Source organism: Electrophorus electricus, chromosome 3, assembly GCF_013358815.1.
Source record: "Electrophorus electricus isolate fEleEle1 chromosome 3, fEleEle1.pri, whole genome shotgun sequence".
Lineage (NCBI taxonomy): Eukaryota > Metazoa > Chordata > Actinopteri > Gymnotiformes > Gymnotidae > Electrophorus > Electrophorus electricus.
In genome coordinates this window covers 13,792,501-13,810,016 of record NC_049537.1, presented here as the reverse complement: position 1 = coordinate 13,810,016, position 17,516 = coordinate 13,792,501, and the positions used below count along the sequence as shown (strand labels likewise).

Sequence of the window (17,516 nt, the reverse complement as noted above, 5' to 3'; positions counted from 1 at the left end):
ATACATTGATCAGTTTTTTTAAAGAGTAACCATGTAAAATCTGTGAATCAATTAAACTGAATAATATTTAGCATAAATGTTACAATTGTACAATTGTAGACCACTGCAGGATATAGGTCAGGATTCTCAAATGTTAATGTGCCCTGCACACATTATCAGTAAATTATATATTAACTGGTTACAATGAATCTGTGAAATATATAATTTGACAGATTTTAAGAACATTTCAGTTTGAAGACTATAATCAAACTGCATGTTGACTATAAAATAGATGCCACATGTTCTATTACTTTTTATATACACGACCCTGCTGCTTTCTTAACGCATGATAGATTGGGTAAAATGTTTGCCTTTGGGCAGATTGATTAGGTCCATAACCTGATGGCTGCCTCAAGCCTAGACATCTTATACTGGACCCCCACCCTGCTACCCTGCTGTTGTACAGAGGGGTGTGTCTGACCATCATGGCTATATATACTAGTGATATGTTGTTCTTTGACTAGGCTCTTTTAAGTGAATGATGGGAGCACTGAATATCAGAGTATTTTTATTTTTTTAAGACCAGTGAAAGGTCCTTTAACTCTCTCACTCGATGCTCAACCCTGGCCTCAAGTCAAACTTCATATCTGACTTTAAATTTAGATTCAAAACTTGCTATAATATGCAATAATGCAATATTTTTGTAACTCTCATACTTGAATCAACTGTGTTGTAAATTAATATTGATATGCCTGGAAAATCTCAACTTGTCTCTTATAACTATCCCATAGGTAATAAAAAACAACAACAAAAACAACAACAAAACAAACGAACAAACAAGAAAAATCCCAACCTGTGGCTGAGGTCTCATAGGTCTCGTAACACCCTGGACCTCCTCCCCTCCTGTTCCATCTTGCTGGGTTGCCATAGGCTGGGCTCGCTTGGTGTAGTTGCAGCAGATGGGCAGCATGAAAATCCTCTTAGCAACTTTCTGCTGATGGTGACTCGCTGAGCACAATTCTCCACCTTCTGATCCATCGAGCAGAGATTCCACTCCATTTCATTGCACAACTAGATGCCTCACATCTAGCCACAGGGCTAGTAGAACTGTATCTGGAGTAGCTGAAATTATAGACTCGGACATGTCTACTGATAAGGTGAGCTTTTCACATGTCCAACTCGTGGTTGGACTGCTCTGAGTCTCAGTCTAGGTAGGCGAATAGAGTGTGATAAGGGGTTCTTGAATCGGCTCTCTGAGACAATGTGAACAGAATTGTTGATTTTTTTTTATATATTACTGAAATATTTTCCTCTCTCCTTTTAAAAATATTATTTATGTAGATATTTTATATTCAGGCATTTGCTGTTTAAGAATATGTTAAACCTGGACTGACATTGCTTACTAATGATAAACTAATTACATCTAATGACTAATGATTTAATATGTTCATTGGGAAAATTTATTTTAAAAAGTGAAATTTTACAAGTATTGTAACAACAGAAGTAACCTTTCAGCCTTTTTAGGTGGTGAGATATAATAATTAGCAGAAGCTATTCCTACTGCCTTATGTAACACATAGAAAATAGTAGGCCAAGATAGTTGTGTAAAAGGCAATACATTTGTATATAATGTAGTTGTATTATGAACTGACCTTCACAGATATACAATATATTCTTTTCATAACTAAGTACTGTGGAACAGATTTCCATATGTTTCAGAGTGTTCACAATGATGGAAATTAATGTCAATGTAGTCTGCCTATTAGTTTGATCAGCAACAGACAACATGTAATATTCTATATAAAAATTAAACTTATTAGTGTGATAGGAATAGTGTGGTGTTGTGATGTGTCATGACAGCTTGATGGAATAATGGTTTGTGTGCCTCAGTAGTCTGTCGCACACAGGGGATTGTGAGAGGTGAAGATATTATTAGTACTGCTTTAATGGTGTCATAAGTGGATTACACACACACACACACACACACACACACATACACACACACACGTACACAATCTCATAGGAAACCAGGCTTATGGTGATTTCCCTCTGATAGAGAGAAAAATATATTTATAAGAACATAAATACAAACAATAGGAGATTAACCACTATTAACCCTAAAAGAACTGGTTATTATAAGAAACATTTTAAATTAAGAATCTCCTGGTTTAAATATTATATATTTCACAATAAAATTTGCTGTAAAGAAATAATATCTATGCTGGTTACAGCATCAAGTGTGGTAGTGGTGCATGTTTTTTTCCATGTGTGGCAGACTCAACTGACTAATTACTTAATGTCAAAACAGGGCAGGCTGTGTGAGGAAGTAACACACAGACACCATGAGTGCTTCAGCTGAGTCCTGTGAATGCTTTCAACTGAGCCCTGTGAGCACTTCAGCTGAGGACTATGAGCGCTTCAGCTGAGCCCCACAAACTGAAGCATGACTATGAAAAATAATGGCTTCCTCATATAATCACTAAAATGAAACAAACAGTGGTTAGGATCATTGCCACCAACAGTTTTGGATCCCCCTGCAATGTGATATGAGAGTCTTTGTTTACCTTTTGGATTAAATTATTTCTGGCCTTAGTATGACGTTGAGTATTATTTATCACAGATAGTCACAATTATTGATTCTAAATATATTTTCACTATAGAGACATCTTCACTGTCACAATTTATCATTATTCATTGATTTATTCAGGATGATCTTCAGACACTATACGGTATATCAATGAGAAATTTTATCCATGCGTAGCTGCTTCATTGTATTCATCTATATTTGAAAATTATAGACTTTTGAGTATTGGTCATCATTGTTAAAATGTCAGGCAATACTGATATCACAGGAACTTAATATTTCACATATTCTTGTTTGCCTTCCCTTGATGCCTTTATTTTTCATTTAAATGGTAAGTTCCAAGCATAATGTTCTCAGCTTACACTTTTATGCATTGTGCCATTTTAATAGAATGCTCCATGTGTCATTAATTCAGTCAGTCATTATTTCATTCATTGACCAACTGCCATGATTTTATTCCTCAGCATAGAAACTCAAAAAGAAGAAAGAAGAGTCTGTTTCTGCAGAGGTGAATGGAACTGAAGCTAAACTCAAAAAGACCAAGAGTAAGAAAAATGGAGACCTGTCAGCAGAGAGCAGCCCTGCCACTCAGAGTGAGAAAGAAGCTATGACACAGTGGATTTGCACAGTCTAAGGCTTGCTCTGTACTTAGTCAGTAATTTTGTCAATATTCAGAAGTATAAAATACTAAACATGATACAAAATTATTCAAACAGAAGGTGAGAAATTGAAGAAAAAGAAAGAGAAAGAAAAGCAATCTCCACACAAGGAAAAGCCTGAACCCCCCAAAAAAGCCAGAAGTGTCCCAAAGAAGAAAAAGTGTGGGTTCACTAAATATCTCACTTATAATATCATTAAATTAATAATTTAAAAAACAAAACAGATATTCTTGTGAAATAGTAACGTGTAATACTTCTGTGTCTGTATTAGAGTTTGTGATTTGTTTTTATGTTTAATGTGCTTCAGCTTCAACCGAGGATGATGATGAAAATGTTGATGAAGAAACAGAGGGTAATGTTGAGAAAAAGAAGAAAGAAAAGCCCACAAAAGATAGTTCTGATGTAAAGGAAAAAGGCAAGAAATCTAAATCTAAAGGTGAGCTCCATCTTCACTGCACTGAAGTTATATAAAGGCTTTTTTATTCTGCCTATGTTGTCTTTTAACACTGGTTTCAGTGTTCCCATAATACATTTCTGGGTTTAATCATGTCCACGATGACAGTTGGATTTTACTACTCTTCTCTTTTACTCTAGGAGGGGAAAGATGTATGTTGTAAAGTAAACTGGCTTTTGGTAATGAAAGAGGGTTAGATTAGGCTTGGATTTCTGGACATGCCATACCACTGATCTAGAATCAGCTCTAATATCTATGGGCAGGAGGATGTTCTTATAGCACATGAAGACGGTGATGTGCAGAGGTGCGATTTGCTGTTGCCAGTTATGCTATTTTGTACACTGGGTTATGAATGTCACCTATCAGCACTTTACCCCTACTCTATTCCAGGGTGAAATTATAACAGATTACAATATCAGCATTAAAGAACTCAGGAAAGCTGGTAGCTAAGAATGTGGCAGGAAATTTTCTGATTGTAAAGCTGTATTGTCTTGACTAGCCTTGTCACTCCATTAGGCTTTGTTTTTTTTCCCCTCAAAACTGCTCATTATCTATAACACAGATGTCTGCCCTGTATAGCTTCAGTTAAGCTCCTGGTATCTTCAGAAATGTACTACAATTCCCTGTAATAAAGCCAAGGAGCTCCCTTTTTTACCATGTTACCATGCACGCTTAGAGGACAAAGAAGACAAAGACGGTAAAGTAAAGTCTAAAACCAAAAAGAAAGAGACGGCCTCCATGTTCCAGATAAATGGAGACAAACCTGAGACCAAAAATAAAAAGAAAGGTCAGTGATGTCACCTTGTTTCTACAGCTACAGCCATTTACCACATCTTATAAATGTATCGTAATAACAGTTATACATGCCCTTCATGTGTTCATATGTCCATTTATAAATGCCCTTCATATGTTCATATATTCATATGTTCAGTTATACATGCCCTTCATATGTTCAGAAGCTATATATATATATATATATATATATATATGTATGTATGTATGTATGTATGTATGTATGTATGTATATATATATATAAAATTTATTTTCATTTTTTTTATTCTTGAGATATCCTTCTAATATGTCATGGTGTGTGTGTGTATGTGTGTGTGTGTGTGTATGTGTGTATGTGTGTATGTGTGTATGTGTGTATGTGTGTATGTGTGTGTATGTGTGTGTGTGTGTCTGCGTGCATCTACACATGTGTAATGGCCACATTATGCATGACGCACCCCAGCCGCTAAATTGGAGAGTGAGCAGGACAGTGAAGCAGAGAGCAAAAGCAGCAAAGGCAAGAAGAAGAGTGCCTCCATGTTCCAGACTGAGAAAGACAAGGACAAGAAGTCCAAAAAGTGCAAAAGTGAGTTGTGGGGTGACACCCCAATTACTAGCCATAGTCATTTAGCTCATGATCATATAGATGGGGGTTTCATGCCAACCACCCTAGTCCACTAGTGGCTGAAAAACATAACAGTGTGAATCAATGATAAAAAGCATTGTGTCTTCCTGCAGGCTCTGCCAAAGCGGAAGGGAGTGATGAGCCCGACTCAGAGGCGGCACAGAAAAAGACAAAGGGAAAAGGCAAAAAGAGGAAAAAGGTAGAATAGGTTTGGACCACTGGTAAACTGCACATCTCCCACCATTACCTTAATAAAGAGAAAACTGCCTATCCCTAATCAATCTTTCTCATTTCTAATTTACCTTTATATAAAATTGTTGAGAATTTTATGATTTGCTTATTTTCATGGGTTTCTTGTCATATCAATGAACTGTGTTCAGTCAGCAGTGTAAAACTGTCCTAACAGTTGAGAGTGGGAGGAAGGGGAGGGGCAGACAAGGGATGGGGGGAGGGGGGTTAATGATTGAGGCCTGCAGCAGGCTCATGGTCTTAGTCTTACCTCCTGAACTCACTGTGTTCTGACAGGGCTCCAGTACAGACAGGCCTGTCAGTCCTGACATTATAACTGATTGATTATACATAAATAACATAAAACACATGATCTTAAGAAGCACATAAGCTTGGAGAGTCTTTAAAGGAACAAGTTCCCAACCTTGTTATGAGACTATGTAGACATGCTGGCTGAGACACCACATATTAACCAGTAAGAGAAGGAACTTAATGCAATCAAAAGAAAATGCATCCTATTGCATGGAAATGGACAGCCAGTATTTTTCCAGTTCTTCCAGTTGTTCCGTGCAGGGTGATATGAGAATTACTCTTTCTGAAACTTTCAAGGAAGAGCGAGTACCTTCTCCAGTCATTGAGTTTGACGACCTGGAGGGGTTCGTGCTTCAGCCAGCCCAGCAAGGCGTCACAGTGAAATGCAAGGTGACCCGGGACAAGAGGGGAGTGGACCGGGGCCTTTACCCCACCTACTACCTCCACTTGGACAATGAGAAGAAGGTTAGCCAACCCAGTTATGGTGTTATAATCAGTACCACTAGAGCCGATATATCATGCTGTAGTATTTTGGGGGAGGAGAGGTTTAGCACCCTGTAAAAAAACGTTCATGACAGAGATGTTTGATTAGGCTGGACTTGCTTTTGCCAAATGATTCAGGGCAGAATTAAATTTCAAGGAAGCAGTTCCTCTCTGTTAATTTTTACAAACAGGTATTTTTGCTGGCGGGGAGAAAACGCAAGAAGAGCACAACCTCCAACTACTTAATCTCAGTTGACCCCACTGACCTTTCCAGAGGGGGTGAGAACTATGTGGGGAAAGTGAGGTAAACTGCTTTTAGTGCTGTGTAGTTAGCTGGTATTACAAACTTTGCCTCAGGTCCACAGTACTGGGCTTGCAGGTCAGCTAATTAGCTGTGCTTCACCCTGGATGACTGTTCTTTCAGGTCCAATCTGATGGGCACTAAATTTACCGTGTTCAATAATGCACTGCATCCCAACCGAGCCCTCCCTGACATGTCGAATGCCAGACAGGAACTCGCAGCCATTATCTACGTAAGGCATTTACTTCAGTGGCCCCAGTTATTAGATGGCTTAGTCGGCCTTGGTTCCGAATGCTAATGAACGCTGAAGCTTGAGGTACTGCATAATTCTTTTCGTGTGCTAAGGCTGGACGTTGCATTTATCTTCTTCTTGGATAACATCCAGGAGACCAATGTTCTGGGAATGAAGGGTCCGAGACGAATGACGGTTATTATCCCTGGAATGAACAAGGACGGAGAGCGAGTCCCCATACGACCACGCAGTGTAAGCAAAACAAAGACCCCCATTCCTCACACACTGGCTTGAGCAATATTTCCCACTATGCTTTCATTATTTACTGCCCCCTGTTGTCTGCAACCAGCATGACCACTAAAAGAAAGAAACAAACAAACAAAAAAACCTGCCTCAACAAGCAAATACATAGTATATTCTACTATCCATGGTGCTGCTGAACTGCAAATTTTAGACAAAGGAAAAACAGAGCTTCAACCAACCACAGATCAGGTGGAACTGAACAATGAAAAATGGCTTCTCAAGAAAAAGGTGTGACGCTCACTCTATAACCAAAGTTATGATGGCCTTTGGATGTAAGCCAAAGCCTTTTTAATGTTTTTCCTGTATGTAAGGTGAGAGTGAATTTGTCTTTGTCATGACAAGTTATGCATATTTTATCCAGACACATTTTTAAAAAGTAAGGGACATCTCTGGAAACTACAAACCTGTGTTCCTTGAAAATGTGGCCTAGCTGCAACGACCAAAGGTATAACAGCTGTTTCACTTCCGGCAGGATAATGATGGCCTCCTGATCCGATGCCAGAACAGGAACATGGAGAACTTGATTGAACTGCGCAACAAGACGCCGGTGTGGAATGAGGAGACATCGTCCCATGTGCTCAACTTCAATGGCAGAGTCACGCAGGCCTCCGTCAAAAACTTCCAGATCATTCACAACAAAGACCGTATGCAAGATTCTATTTGTGGTCAATCATTTTGCATATTACAACTCTATGGGACAGCATGTTTTAGAACTCTAGAAGCACTTGTAAAAATACATAAAGTAATGCAGTTATTTAAAGACCATAGAATCTCTATGCAGCCAATCTAATTCAGGTTATAGTTTAAACTGTATGCTGACAGTAGAACTTGTGAACTTAAATTTGATACTAAATGTATGTCATGTGATTCCAGAGGACTACATTGTGATGCAGTTTGGAAGAGTTGCAGACGATGCCTTCACACTGGACTATAGCTACCCTCTGTGTGCCGTGCAGGCCTTTGCAATTGCCCTCTCCAGCTTTGATGGCAAAATTGCCTGTGAATGAAAGCTTCCAAGCATGCATAGCCAGCGACATGTCCCACAGCCCGTGACCCATGACCCACGTAAAGGTCACGCTTCATCCCTATGCTTCCATGTGTCTCCAAGAGGAGTCATAAACCAATGAAAATAAAAATGCCCTGGAAAAGTGTAAAAGGTTTTAGAGAATATGAAGGGTTTCTGGGAAACTCACATATGGAACACATTCCAGAAAATACACACTCAGATGAGATTAATTCAAAGGATTAAAGTTTTGGAAAGAAGGCAAATATCAGGGGATCCTTTGTGCTCTGTGAGGAAGATTAAATGAAGTGCAGGTCAGAACCTGTAATATTCTTCAGGATAATTTATTTTTGGAGGGAGTAATATGAGAAGTACCCAGTTTGGAGTGAGGTATAAATGTGGGTTATGACTGCATCAAACTACATGTTTTAGGTTTTTAGCTAATGTACAAGTAGCAAGATAACATGCACTTCATTTTTAAAGTGTGCTTCTTACATGACTTTAAAATAGGGAGACACAAGATAGCATAAATTATACATGCTACGGCACATTCCATGGTAACAGCACAGAAGATTTTATTAAGAATAATGCCTGAATGCCTGAATACAAATTTACAAATTGTTTGGGTGATTGTGTAGATGTGATGGCACAGAGGAATTTTTAAAAATTCCAAATTCATCTTTGTTGTAGAATTGAACATCTAATTTTGGGTCTTCTTGTTTGTGTTAATTGCCTTTTATATTCCATTGTAGCCTTATTCAAGATATGATAATTTATGTAAGATATAGAATGTCAAAAATACATCAACCCCACCTCCTCCACCCCTTTTACTTTAAGTGCAAGGACAATATAAATGTATGAGATTGCATACAATACTCTGGAGTTAAATAAAAGTCTAAACAATATTTCTGTACAATGCCCAATAATTTTATTTACTCCCTTTTTTTTTCTTTCGTTCTGTTTCTGTAAGCTGTGACACTTTATTGACATTGTGGTTCTAGACCCTTCAGAGGTCATTGAGAAGAAGGAAAATAACAGTTGTGACATGCTCTTTTAGTCTTTGTGTGGAGGGGCATCATGGAGTGAGTTTAAGACCTAAGTGAAGGTGACACTAGGGATGAAAAATCTGTCTGTGATCCAAGGTCCTCAGGGCAGACCAGGAACAACCTGCCTCAACCTGCTTGGTTAGTCAGTCAAACTCACACATTTGACATATGCTTTTGCCAGAGAGGTTCCAGTGACTCTGATTGTGAAAGCATTGAAAGTCTCCCAAATCTTCTCTGTAACTTCAGTAAGTTATTCTTTGACAGCATTAGACTGAAATAGTTGCAAGTTTTATATTTGGCCAATAGACGGAGCTCTGTGCATTTAAAAGCTTTAAGGGGGAACAGGGGCAGAAATAGATCCCAAAAGAAAGAATATTATAGTCTTGGGATGTTTTCCAGAGTATTACATCACTAAGTTCGACTTCTCTGATCTCTTGAGACGAAGTGGCTAACCGTGAGGAGCTTTCTCTGTTTGCCCTCATCGGTCTGGAATGCTGGTGAATTCTCATTGAATTCCAGGAGAATTATGTCCTTCTAAGGGTTTCGTAGCAGCTCAAACTGACATTTTCATTCAGGACTTCATAAAGCTTGGACCAAATTAATCTAGTTTCCCAGTTAGTATAGTCATTACATTACATGACATCAATGGAATGTGTGCTACATGTGATATTTTAATCTAGATTGAAAAGTTCAATGTTTATAACCTTAACCCTACACCCTACTGGATCAATTAAGCTGCATCTTAGGTTTTAACTTTGATTAGCCTAGCTACTTCCTGCAATACGTTTGTATATCACATTTTTAAAAAACGGAATTAGTTCTTCTTTCACTGTTAAGATGAATGGAATTTGTAGTTTATCCCTGGAAATAAAACATTGTTAATGCGTTACTTGTTTGCTGTATTTTAAATTTACAGCTGCAGTACTTGCTGTGGGACAGGTTTTCAATGTTGCTGTACAGTCCAACTCGAAACTATAGGGGTGGGGATTTTGGAGAAGTGTCTGCCCCCAACTTTGTTGATTGACGCTCAACAATGGCCCCTCCTTCAACTTTTTTCCTCCTTCGTTTTTTTCCTCCTCCAGTGAAGTGCGTGAATTTCATACCAAACCCATACTTCGCATTCCACCTTTACTGTCAAACCAGGAGAAATATTACTGAAAACAATAACGGGCTCGGAAAAAAATAGGTTTTGAATTATTGATATTTCGTCCTTCTCCTGTACTGCTGGACGGATTTTCTGAATAAAGGTGAGTGTTTGTGGATCTACACGATCCCTTTGTCTCAGCTTTTGCTGGAGTTTTCGTGCCGCTCTGGTGAAGTTTTCAGATCTTTGTCATATTTTGCATTTTTCTTCGGAACTCCCTGCGCAGGGTGGGATGATGAAAAGAATTGCGAATGTATATACTATAATGTGTATGTGACATAGAGCAGAAGACTGGAATTTGTGACCCTGACATCGAAAATCTTACATTTCACCGAATTAAATTTTCAAGTTGCATCGGTCTTTGTAGTCTACTTATCAGTCTGAGACCATACTTTAATCTTAGTGCGGAGTAAGACGAATCGAACAAAATGTTTAGTTTTTTTGTCAGTTTCTTGAAATCTATGTCTTGGTTTTCCACGAGGTTGTTTTTGAGGATAAGAAAAGAACTTTTAATCTTCCCCAGGACTGTCAAGAAGAGAAAGGACTGAGCGACCTAACGCTAGGCTATTTGGGAAGATAATTCGCGCAGACCCCTACATCTACGTTTACAGGTAACGAGGGTGCACGTTTGTTATATTTTATTTCTGCAGTTTGTTAGGATTGCAACTAAATGTCGCTTGGAGTTATAGATGTTTAAAGATTCTGTATCGCGGAAAGCAAAATCAAAATGACAATGTAAATAAATCTCGGCTGCCTTCTTCAAACACTGCGTTGCACGTTAATTTGGGCCTTTATTATTTACAATCTGAAATTTGGTTGTGTGATAGTGAACATATGAATAATTGTTGATGCGAATAATATAATACTGACTCAGCAGCCCAATCGCTTAGATCTGAGTCATAATTTACTATGGCAGTAGATTAATAATTCCATTACGATCGATACAGTAACTGTTTTGAATTGTCACGTTGGCCTTGTTTTGTATAATTTATATTAATTCAGTAAATATCTCGTTTTCTCGTAGTTCATTTGGTAATTAGGATATTCGTAATTTTCTCTTAGGAAAAGTGACAGCGCGACGCAGTTATCCAAATAGACAGACAGCTTTGCTATTGGACAGTATGAACTGCGCATATTCCCGCCAAAAGAAGGCTTTTCTTTGCAGTATTGTTACATTTTGAAATGACGCATAGCCTAATCCGGACGATCTGTATATCAGACTGGCCGTTTTCGTTTTTGACGTTTTTATTTGATTTATTTCCCTGAACTAAGTCACTGTCTTCTTGAGGTTGGACTCTTAACCGTTGGCAGGTTTGGCGGAGGAACAGAATGTTGTACGTCAGGTTCATTCCAGATGGTTCAGCCCAGACTGCCTCTTCTGGTTCTGCAGCATAGTTAGAACTGTCTTATAATTTACCTCCATTTACAAACACTGATTGTCTTCCCCAGAAGAGGGTTGTGCTTCTTAAGAGAGGCCAAAGGTACATTTCTGTTGATCAAACATAATGATTGAAGCCTGGGAAAAAAACTAGAGGTCTCATCCTTTGCAATGCAACACGTCTAAAATGGTGTATGTGTGTGAAGAGATTTGACTATTGAGTTATATAAAGAATGAGGTCAGTGTTGTTCTAGTCAGTCTGTTGGATAGATTCCATGGTTGCATATAAGTCTCATAGCAAACCCAAGGTAACTGACAATTTGTTTTGGAGATAATTGGGAATAGTGTGTGAGAATGTGTGTGCACATGTACCTGTGTCCATATTTGTATATGTTTATGTGACAGGAAATCATACCATCTCAGTAGACATAGCAAGGTTCATTTTGGGCTAGGATACCCCTGTCAAACCAGTCAGTATATGATGAAGGCACATTATGACAGGTTTTATCTTGGCCGTATGAAGAAAAGAGTGAAAACATGTTCAAGCATTTAACATTACAATAGGGTGAAATGGCTGGTCTGCATTTTTATTGTTGTTGTTGTTGTTGTTGTTGTTGTTGTTGGAAGGGCTTTTTTACTGACACTGACTAGTCTCATGAGAAAATCTTGTGCCACCCCTAATTCAAAACCATGAAGAGAGAGTTAAAGTGAGCAGAGTTAGAAACTCCAGATGGTGCTTTTTCACTTGACTCCTGCATTCAGATTAGAGTAGGGGAAACAAAGAAGTAATTTAACCCAAGCGACACATAAGGCTTCTAATATTAGACCTTGAAGGCAGGAGTAAATCTAGGCTGGATTAGCTTTAGCATTCTGCTGTGTTGGCAGAGCTTGCCCTGGCCTCAGTACTCTAGCTGCCCTTCTAGAACACCTACGTTGCATTCCCTTGTCTGTTCCAGCCATGTGGCAAACCTTCCGTTTGTGACAAAATAAGTTTGTTTTCTCTGTTGATGTTTTTTGCTTTTTGTTGAAGGCAGTGGCCACCAATTAGAGTATTTATTGTGTCTCCTTTTTTCTTCTCCACGGTGGTAGGCCTCTATGCTGTTCAAAGTGGAAGTTCATTAACTCGATACTGCTCAGTTTCTGGTGGAAAGGGCTACAATGATTTGTTTCTTGAAGAGCAGAGACTAGTACTTTTCAAGCTATTGTTTAGAGCTGATTTAAATTTGTGATATTGCTGTCAAAAGAAGCTTTGTGAATGAAGTCACATTTACAACTGATGGGTTCATTTTTTTGTTTGGTTAATCAGTTCTTCTGATTATGTACGATGTACATTCTTTGATCAGCTGCAAGTGCAGAGATTTATTTCTCACACTTTGCAGTTGACTTTCTATTGCCCTGTGGTAGACTTTCCTCTGTGAGGTAACCAAGCTAACTGTATGCCTTTTGTCTTTCCCATACTAAATGAGGTATTTAGGTTTAACAAGTCAACAATTGAATTTTGATGTTTTGTTTGTTTTGGCTTGGAATCCTTGTCATTATCTGTGCACCTGCATTTTCATTTCTGAGTTTTATATAAAAATATAGCTCTGGCCTCATTATTGATATTGTAAGGAAATATCATTTTTCAAAGCTTAAAATGCTTCCTCATTTTAAGAGCAAATGAGACTGGTTGGAACAGATTGTTTGGGCTGTGTGTGTGTGTTTATGTTGCTGGCTGGGTGACAGCTCCTTGGCTGGACTGCGTTCGAGGCCCAGCGTCTAATGAGTCCTCTCCATTTGTGCAAGCCGGAGCAGCCTTTTAGCACCCGCCTCAGAAGTGTCCCTCCAAATGGTGACCACTTACCCGTCTGTCAACACAGGCCTGAACAAATATCTTGTGTGTGTGTGTGTGTGTGTGTGTGTGTGTGTGAGAGAGAGAGAGAGAGAGAGAGAAAGAGAGAAAGAAAAGTAAGAGCGAAGTAAGAGCTGGGGAAGAGAGAGGATATGTTTTCCTTCCTTTCCATCTAGCGCACTAATCATCCGCTCTTAATTGTGTTAGCAGCGTCTGTTTCACAGCTTTGGACGCATGTCACTGTTTCTCTCTTTAAGCCACCCAAACATTTGCTAAAGGAAACATTTCATAATGTATTCAATTTCCCCAAATATAATTTTTCCCCTTTTAAATCTGAGGCTTTTTCCACATGCACTTTAAATGAGGCAGATGCAGCACTCTGGCCAAAGAACACGATGTGTCGCCATGCTTTATTAATTATGACGGCAGGCTGGCCACAAAAGTGTGTTTACATGCATGATGAAAATGAGCGCTCTCCAGGCATCTGTTTACATACGCATCATGTGTGAGGCATTGGCAGATAAGGTTTTGGGTCCCCCTTTGGCCTTTCAACTCAGGGGTGAGGGGGGAGGAGCAGCGCCAATGGCTGGAACAGAGTGGCCTTTGTTTTAGTCCGCCTGAAGTTGCTGAACTTTCCAGTTGTTCCTGAAGCCACACCGCTTTTCCGCGGCAGCGCTTGCGAACCGCAGGGTTCTATGCACGCACGCGCGCACCTGAGCTGCTCGTTTATCTCCACCCCCTTTTGTTTTGTTTGAACTTATTTGGTTATTATTAGATTGGACAGCTGGCTGCATGAGACTCCTCACTAGAATGTGGCGGGTAAATGCAGTCTGCTTAAAAAGAGCCCTTTCAGATGAACACTTGATATGACCAGCCTCTTGGCTGAGCTTTACATGCGTGTCTGTCTCCTAGTCTGCTGGTTCGTATTATGCCGGTAGCCTGGGCATCTGGCTTTATTGTGGCTTTCAGAGGTTTTCTGTCTTTTCTTCATCAATATGTCAGCTTAGGCTATTACTTAAGGTCCAAGTCCAAAATGTCTTTACCTCAGTCATTTTTGTCATGAAATATCTTGAGTTGTGCAACAACAGATCACATCTAGAAAAGGTCATTCAGTCTGTCTCTCTCTTTCTCTCCCTCTTTCTCTCTTGCTTGCTCTCTTTCTTTCTCTCTCTCCCTCTCAAGCAGTCCCCTCTCTATGCATGTCTTTCAGGTTTCCTGGGGTTTGGCAGTGGCCCCTGGCCCAACCACTAAATGACCAAGTCAGGCAGTGAGCACTGCTCCGCAGATTTGCTTGGAGATTTTCCGAGGAAAGTGCTGAATCAGGCTTTCGCGGGAGTCTTCTGGCCCACACGCCAGCCCCTGTGTCAGTCTTTCCTCCGCCGGCTGGATTACAGCTGCCACGAGGGAGTGTGTGCTATCTGAAAGCAGGCTCCGTGCAGACCGGTCTCCTCCTCCTATGTGTCACGTGAAAAGCTGGGAACTGAAGGGTAGTAATACCCCTGAGGTTCGTGTCTGCGTTTGTAGCTTTGGACTGGGGAAAAAGGAGAAAGCATATTGTGTAATATATACTATTACAGAACAAGATACATATGTCCTCATGTGGGCGGAGTTTGTGCCTAGATCTACTCCCCGACATCTCTGGATCTTTTTTGCTCCCTTTTGTAGCCGCCATATTTTTCTTTCCTTCTCTTTCTCTCACTCTCTTGCTCTCGATCTCTCACAGCTCTGATTGTTTCCTGAGTGGCGAGGCAGCGGAAGTAGGAGGAAGCTATTGGAGGAGCTGGGCAGAATTTATTAGACCTAACCACAGCCTGAGAGCAGAAAGAGGGGGGAGGCAGTGGAACTCAGATATGCTTATGACGCTTGTGGTTCTGGAGGGGTGTCGGAGGGGTTCTTTGTTGCGAGATCTCCTTCTTAGTGTTTCTAGACAAGTTCCTTTATTTTGTAAGCTTCTCAAAGGTTCACAAGCAGTATTTTGTGAATACAGAGAACTTCCATCTTTACATTCTTGTCAGAAATCTGTTTTCAACGTTCAGAAAGTATTATCAAATGTTTTGATTGCATTTGCATGCAGTGTAGCTACGTGTACATTCTCGTTACATTTAATCACATTGTTACTCTTGTTAAATTTATACATGCTGTTACATTCGTTTTATATATATAAATGTAAAATATATATATATATATATAGTTTTATATTTTTATATATATATATATATATATATATATATATATATATATATATATATATATATATATATATATATATATATAAAATCATATTTGCACTGTTAATTGCTCAATACCAGTGTTGTTCTGTCCATGTTTTGTTTTTTTTTTGTTTTTTTTGGCAAACTTTGCAAGGCTTGTTCATTGCATGCTGGAGGTGTTGTATCAGGCTGCACTGTCCCTCAGCAACACCACCACCCAGGTTTTATGGAGGCCAGGTATGTGGCCTGAGCTCACAACACCAGTAAACGGGGCAGGGTCCCCGTAGACGGGCCCAAGGCAGCTGCGGCCTTGCATCTGTTCGTTTTAACAATCGCAACATGAAGCGGTTACTGCCTCTATGATAGTCAGCCAGAGTTGCCCTGACATTGCACAATACCGAGCATTTGATGAGAATTGGAAGGAGAAGAAATGATGTGTGTGGGTCAGTAGAAACGTTCGCCTGTGGTGCCCTATTGGGGCGGTGAGGGAGGCGAGCTATGGGCCGTGGGCATTGTGCGAGTGCTGTGATTTGGTTTTTGTTGGGTGCTTGGCGCTGGTTTTGTGCAGAGCGGGCAGCTCTGCCCCCAGCCCACAACGTCTTTATCTGTAATCCGACCTGAGCCAGCAGCTGCTGCTACACTTGTCCAGCCCTGTTGTTCTCTCAAGTGTGTGGGGGTTTGTGTGTGTGTGTGTGTGTGTGTGTACGTGTGTGTGTGTGTACATGTGCGTTTGTGTGTACGTGTGCATTTGTGTGTGCGTGTGCATGCATTTGTGTGCCTGCAGGTCTTCGTGCGCGTGCATGTGTGAGCACGTGCACACATGTATGTTTGTATGTGTGTGAGCATGCATACATGTGTGCATCTGTGCATGATTGTGTCTGTCTCTGTCTGCACACTTCTGTAAAAAAAGGGTGTGTTACAGGGGCTACCCTGGGGGCTTACTCCCTGTGGGGTGGCTATTGCCAACAAGAGTTCCAGCTTCAGCAGTTTCTTAAGACGACTCCCATTCTGACTAGCGTTTAACAGGAAAAGCAGGGAAGTCCTTTGAGAGGGCCGCATAGATTAGTTCCACTTGTACAATAGGGGATTCAGCCATGGCTCTTGCATCATGTAGGCTGCAGTCCGTGCGTCCTAGCAAGTTAGCATTTGGTTTAATTGCCCCTGGGCCAGTCCAGCCTGGGCCAGTTCTGACTCGATCGGGCAGTCACCTCAGCCTAGCCCGTGAAAAATGGTTCTCAGTCTCCCATAACTCCCATCCGCTCACTGTGTTTTGGGTTCCCCCACCCTGTCACTTTTGCCGAGAGAGGTGAACAGACACGAAAAACAAAAGGCAGGTTATGGGTGCTAGCTTGGCTGCCCGCCAACCCGGCATTGCCTCTCTTTGTCTCTCTCCCCCAACGCTCTTTCACTGGCAGAGGGGCGTGAAGACCTCCCTCCTGGATAGGATCCTTCCCCCGACCCTTTCCTGCCAAAAAAAAATGGCCGCCAGGGAGGACTAGCTCACAGATGGGCCCGGAGTTCGCTTCATGAGTGGAATCGTCTGTTTGTGCTGGAAAGTCCCCTCACTTTGTGGACAGTTAGAGGACTCCCTGAAACTTAATAAGATGACTTATGGAGAGTAGAGGACACACGAAAAAAGGCCTCAAGACGAGTTATGCTTAAAGTAAGAGCTAACTTAAGAACTGGACTGATTATGGAATGGTATGATTCTTCTCAGAGATTGCAATCTGTTCATGTTCTTTTGGAAAGTATTACAAGTTAGTATGCCTTGTATGGATTCAGTGCTTCTAGTTGACCCCTAAATAAATTCATGTCCGAAGGATGCCAAAGGTCTGTCTGTTTTTGTTTTAAATTTCAGCTCTGTTGTCTGAGTTCTTTGACCAAAAGATGTTTAGGCTGATGGAAGTGGTGATTTCTTCCTGAATCCAGCCTGTTTGGTGTTCATCTCCTTCTTGAAGTGAACCTGCAGTTT

The 17,516-nt window shown here is 40.4% G+C and overlaps 2 protein-coding genes across 4 annotated transcripts in view; both read left to right on the top strand.

Annotated features, from left to right (window-relative positions):
- Window positions 1–454: 454 nt before the first annotated feature.
- LOC113571606 (tubby-related protein 1-like) lies at window positions 455–8,823 on the top strand. Of its 2 annotated transcripts, none has more exons than XM_027000643.2 (13): window positions 455–1,136; window positions 3,033–3,108; window positions 3,280–3,384; window positions 3,530–3,658; window positions 4,353–4,463; window positions 4,912–5,034; window positions 5,187–5,272; window positions 5,911–6,078; window positions 6,288–6,400; window positions 6,521–6,629; window positions 6,783–6,881; window positions 7,405–7,576; window positions 7,806–8,823. In XM_027000643.2, the coding sequence occupies exons 1-13, from the start codon at window positions 1,122–1,124 to the stop codon at window positions 7,937–7,939; spliced, it is 1,440 nt and encodes a 479-aa protein (XP_026856444.2). In that variant the 5' UTR covers window positions 455–1,121; the 3' UTR covers window positions 7,940–8,823. The 2 variants fall into 2 exon arrangements, with proteins under 2 accessions (XP_026856444.2, XP_026856443.2); XM_027000642.2 differs by having other exon boundaries at window positions 456–1,136; window positions 3,033–3,156.
- Window positions 8,824–10,003: 1,180 nt separating this feature from the next.
- Window positions 10,004–17,516, top strand: part of tead3b (TEA domain family member 3 b) — a 28,122-nt gene continuing 20,609 nt past the window's right edge. The window contains exons 1-4 of one of the 2 annotated variants that reach the window (XR_003410008.1): window positions 10,010–10,228; window positions 10,649–10,736; window positions 14,545–14,838; window positions 15,058–15,072. The gene's annotated coding sequence lies outside the window, so the exon portion shown is untranslated. Of the gene's footprint in view, window positions 10,229–10,648; window positions 10,737–14,544; window positions 14,839–15,057; window positions 15,073–17,516 lie in introns of those variants that run through there. The other variant, XM_027000542.2, reaches the window with a different exon arrangement.